Source organism: Acanthisitta chloris, unplaced genomic scaffold (assembly GCF_000695815.1).
Source record: "Acanthisitta chloris isolate BGI_N310 unplaced genomic scaffold, ASM69581v1 scaffold4243, whole genome shotgun sequence".
Classification (NCBI taxonomy): Eukaryota; Metazoa; Chordata; class Aves; order Passeriformes; family Acanthisittidae; genus Acanthisitta; species Acanthisitta chloris.
Window position 1 is genome coordinate 113,152 of NW_008666441.1, and position 5,257 is coordinate 118,408.

Below are 5,257 nucleotides of genomic sequence, written 5' to 3' on the forward strand. Positions count from 1 at the left end.
TCCGGATCACCTCCTGAGGGGACGGCGCCGTGCTGGCCGTCACCACCAGAGTCTTAGGGGGAGCCGGGGATGGGTGGCCGCCGTTGGCATAGACGGGGCGGGCACTGGTGCTCCCTGAGCGGGAGAAGGGGGGCTGGTGAGCATCGTTGCTGTTGCTGAAGCGGGTGAAGGAGTCTGTGGCATGGTTGGCTTTGGGGTCATTCCAGTAGCGGCTGTTGTAGGTGTTGGAGGAGGTGAGGGTGTCATTCTCTGATGAGGATGCATCAGCATGGAACGTCTTTGCAGCGGAGGAGCATTTGGGTGGCAGGTCATCCTCCCTGGGAAGGAGAAGGTGCATAGATTATTCTGTCCCACTTGCCCAACACTCCCACCACCACCACTGTGCTGGGGTCAACATCATCACTTCAAGGTGAAGGACAGCACCAGTGTGAATCACCATTGCTTCTTGCCCTGCTTGCTCATCCCTCTTTGCAGGACCCACCTCCGTACAGAGTAATTTCTCCATGTGCCTATTGCTGAGGCTAACAACCCATGCTCATGTGTCTAGGGGGACAAAAGCAGTGTTTGCCACAGTCACTAGTACTTTGCAGGCAGTCAGTATGACTGTATGATCAATGAAGCTGATCCTCAAGGGAGCTACAGGAAGCTACCAGAGGGAAACCCTCTGACCGTAACACCAGAGAATATCACAGCTGTATCTCCAGGGCTTTCCAGCTATCACTGGCATTGTGGGTCAGGATTCCCACCATGTCACTCTTCTACAGAGCGTCAAAGTCCTGTCCCTGTCACTGGAAGAGGGGTTGAAACTAGATGATCTTAAAGGTCCCTTCGACCCAAACCACTCTGTGATTCTATGAGGCCAAAGCTATCATTAAAGATGATACAGAAAACAAAATTTGTTTTTGCCATTCTTCCTTTTCTCCCTCCATTCTCTGGAAATATGCTGACATCTTCCCCTGACTCTGGGAAACACACCCAGGATGGGCAACAATGAGATTTCTGATTCCCTTCCTGTCAGCTGCAGCCTTTGCTGGGTGATCAGAGGTCCCCTGCCACCAGCTTTCCCTGACTTTTACCTTATCTCATTGGGAATTTCCTCCTCTTCTTCTTCTTTGTGTTTATTTTTCCAGTAGAACAGTGCCACGGCCACCAACACAATGCAAACAACGAGCACAACAGCACCTGTGGCCACCGCTCCAGCAATCAGGCCGATACTCCGTGGATGGGCTGTGGGGATGATTGAACAGAGCATGGAGAAGAAATCAGGGATGGGCTGTGGCTGTCTATAAGCATTTGAAGCTACCATGGCTTGGAAGTGGGGAAAGGCAACATTCCCATTCCAGGGCACAGCTATCTTCTGATAGAGAGGCACATGGTGGCTCACAGCAAACATAGTTATGCACTTTACTGTCACAAGACAGAAGAAGGTGGCCAAGCCTCCCCTGGCAAAATACTTACGTGCAATGACTTGCAGGTCCAGAAGGCAAGTGCTGGTTCCAATGGCATTTGAAGCCACACATTGGTAAAGACCTGAGGACACAGTGCTGATATTTCGGAGAGTGACAGTGCCCTGGACTTGGTCTAGTCAGAGAGAAAAGAAGCATTTAAATCCCTCCCCCCCTGAGGAAAACCATGAAAAGGCAAAGCCAGCAAATAGAGAATTTTGGTGTGAGACTCTTAAGAGGAAAATAAATTAGGAAATAACCTTGAGATGGAAGCATTGTGCGTGCACATACACACACAGAGACAAGATTAGGTCTTAAGGAGCTTAAACTAGATGTTTCTTTTTCTTCTTATAGATGAGTTTCTGCAAATGAAAGCTTGGGAGTCTCAGCGTTGTGCGAGAACAGGGAAGAAAGAGATGCAAAATTACCTATACCCAGATCTACCTGCTAAATTCAATCTTGTTCTGCAGAGCCCCTGCTCTCCATCCCTGGGCACCTCATCCTCTGCTCTGCCGATTTTCCTCGTTCCTGAATTATATAAGACTGAAAGCTTGCATATTCTTAAAATACAGCAAGGTAAAGGGCAAAAGTACAGCTATCACTATGTGATCAGGGCACCTAGTCATATGGATGGGACTTGAGGCTGGGAAATACCAGTTTGATTAGAGTCTTGCTTTTACACACATCTGAAAAGCATCTCTGGCAGTAATTTATTGGAGAACAGTGGCCTTAGTGTGAAAAGCTGGCAGTATTTTCCCGGGATGATTTTGCCTCTGTTCTCCCAGTTTCCATTCTATGAACCTTGATTTAAAATGCAGGTGAGTCAGCAGCTGAAATTTCCCACCACGTGCCAACACCTAGCAACCACTTTCTCTCTCTCCCATTCAACCCAGTTCTTGCTCTTCAATGGGGAACATGTTTCTGTACCAAAAAGAAAAAACCCATGAAAATTTAAGTAGCCTCTGAAGGCTATCTAGTCCACCATGGGCTTTAGGAATCTTCGTTCCAATAAAATGGCCATGCAAATGATAGCAGATGCTCAATGAGCCATTCAACCTCTGGCAGCTCAGACATAGGAAAGCCCAGGCTGTCACCTGGGAAATAAGAGGATAATCAACAGAATGAGCACCTTGTGTGGCAGTTGGGGGCAACTTGGGAACATTGTCCAGTTTCTCCCAGAGGTATGTTGGCCGGGGGATGCCTTCTTCCGAGCTGCAGGTCAGGGTGATATCGCTGCCCACGTCCAGGGATCCCTGGATTCTGCAAAGCGGGGCAGAAGGAGGAACTGCGAGAGAAGAGGGGAAGGTGATAACACATCAGGAAATATGACCAAACAGTGGAGTGCAGGCTCACTCTGGACATGTGCTGCTGGGGAAAGCGAGGAGACTGGCATGAGCTGACAAGGGAACAAGACTGAGGCAGCAGACAAGTACCTATTAAGGTTTGGGGGGTGACAATTCACAAAGATTCCTGACACGCCAGCCCATCAAGGTTACAGACTACTGCTGACTTTCACAGGACCCAGTTTTCTTAGATCCCTCCCTAGAGGAAAAGGTGAATGTTTCTGTCTTTGAGATAGCAAGGATGGTGAGAGCCAAGAGAGCTGCAGACAAAATGTACTGTGGTTGGGTTTTGCTTTCATAGCCCTATAATGGCACACACTCTGGAGTATTTAACATCAAAGGGAGCATCCAGAACTAATTGCTTTCATGAAAAGGAAGCAAAGATCTAAAGTCATTCTCTTCTCCTGTTGCAATGCACAAAACTCTTGTGGTCCCTTCAGCTCTCCAGGATGCCCTCATACTTTATTCATGCTCCTTTGCAAATCCGCATCACAATGTCACCACAAAAACTTCACCATATGCTACTTGCATATAAAGCCTGTGTGCCCTACAAAATTCCAGTTACCCACAAGACAGTCCATCCCATGCCACAAGATATCTATGGGCTCTGCTATTGCTCTGCTATGATGCATTATCATGCACAGAGGATCCCCTTGTCCCTGTTCCTCCCCTCTCCCCCATAATACCAATAAACGCACCCAAGACAGTAAGTCCAATGACTCCAATATTCCTGACGCCCCGGTCGGGAAGATTGTTGACCAAACACTGGTATGTGCCAGTATCCGAGAGCTGAGTGTTGTTGATGAAGATGGAGGCACTGGTGGTTGGCATTGTCACAGCAAACCCCACTCGCCCATAGAACTGAGGTGCACCACCAAAGATCTGACCCCCTTGGTAGAGAATAACCTGGAAAAAAAAGGAAGGCTCAAACAACACTGTGCAGGAGCTGAGCAAGAAGGAAGAACAGCAAGCAAAACATGGGCTTCCAAAGCCAAAAGGACTAGTAACTAAAGGATCTCTAAATAACCATACCTCAATATACATCCTAGCAGAGGTGTTTGTTTTTCCAAAGGAGGAACACACACTGTAGCCCATTTTATGGCAATAAAAATGTTCACAAAGGTAACAGACCAGAAAGACACCCAGATCTTCTGGCATAGCTGGATTGGCAATACCACCCTACTTCATGTAATAGTCATTAAGCATCTGGACAACATTGATGTACAGAAGCAAAACCTCTCTGCAGGTCAATGAATACTTTGATGAAAAGCATCTGCCCAGTGGACAGTATCATTTGGAGTCTCAGTCAGTAAGACTCTGCCATGATTTTACACTGCTTACTGAAGATCTTTGGAATGAACTGAATGACAGGCAATGGAACCTTTGAACCTGCACAGCCTCTACCAGTCAGAATGTACTCAGACCAAGTCCCCAAGGAGAAAGTATTCTTCAGTGCAGGTTCTCACACTGAATATAAAATGTGATGAGGGCAGTGTGACCCAAGACCCAAGACATTTCAGAGAAATGGCATTCTTCTGCTCTCAGAGTACATGGGCAAAAAACAGCAGATCCCAGGTTATGATTCTTGTGCCCACCATGATACACTCTCATTTGCCAATATTCCTAAGAATGGACTTGCCTAAGCAACAGCCAGTGAAAAAATAAGAAGGGAAGTAAAAGGGGTGATGAGTCTATGAGAGGCTATGTGTTACGGTACATTTTGCATAGATTTCACAGGTTTAAGCCTGCAGCTACTCCCAGGTCCTCCAAATTCAATGTCTAGTGCACCAAAAACTGTATTACATCTCCTATGCTCTTTTGAACATGCAAAGCATCAGAACTCCAGGACAGCAGTACGCTGTCACATACACCTGTCCCAGCTGTACATCCAGTCAAAGCAGCCAAGGACACAATATGCATCTTTTAACAAAGCATCGAAGAAATCAGATTCATGTAAGATCCAGGGGTTATGTTCAGCAAACAAGGGACAATGAAGTTCTGGGACAATCAGAGACTCATCACTGTAAACAGTCTCCATCCAGAAAAAGGTGAAGAACAGGAAAGCCTCAAAGAAATACATGCTCCAGTAAGAAAGGACCTACCTGTTGAGGCTGGTTGGCATTAGAAAGAGGAATGACCATCCAGATGACATTAAGGTTAGTGAGAGCAGCGTTAGTGGTGAAGGTACAGGGCAATACTGCTGTCTGGCCTCGGGCAACCTGGATACTCCCGGAACTGACTGACACCTCCAGAGGACACACCAGACCTGGAAAGAGAAGAACATACAGTTCAAGCATTTCCAGAGAAGGACACAGTTCAAAGCACTGCAGGTGGCCCCATACTCTTGCAGGTTATGACATCAGCATCCTGTTGTTACACAACTCTACCTTACCAAAGACTTAGGTTAGAAAGAATTGTATTCCTTCCTCACAGATCAGGCTGCTCTCATGTAGACCTTTTTCACAGGCA

The 5,257-nt window shown here is 47.0% G+C and overlaps 1 protein-coding gene across 1 annotated transcript in view; it reads right to left on the minus strand.

Moving 5' to 3' along the window:
* The window catches only part of IGSF11 (immunoglobulin superfamily, member 11), a gene marked incomplete at its 5' end in the record, with an annotated part of 5,196 nt that extends 142 nt beyond the window's left edge, over window positions 1-5,054 (minus strand). The window contains 6 exons of the mRNA XM_009072105.1: window positions 2-317; window positions 1,077-1,227; window positions 1,459-1,581; window positions 2,575-2,730; window positions 3,487-3,694; window positions 4,891-5,054. Of these exons, the coding sequence (XP_009070353.1) occupies window positions 2-317; window positions 1,077-1,227; window positions 1,459-1,581; window positions 2,575-2,730; window positions 3,487-3,694; window positions 4,891-5,054 (1,118 nt within the window). The remainder of the gene's footprint in view (window position 1; window positions 318-1,076; window positions 1,228-1,458; window positions 1,582-2,574; window positions 2,731-3,486; window positions 3,695-4,890) is intronic.
* Window positions 5,055-5,257: the final 203 nt, after the last annotated feature.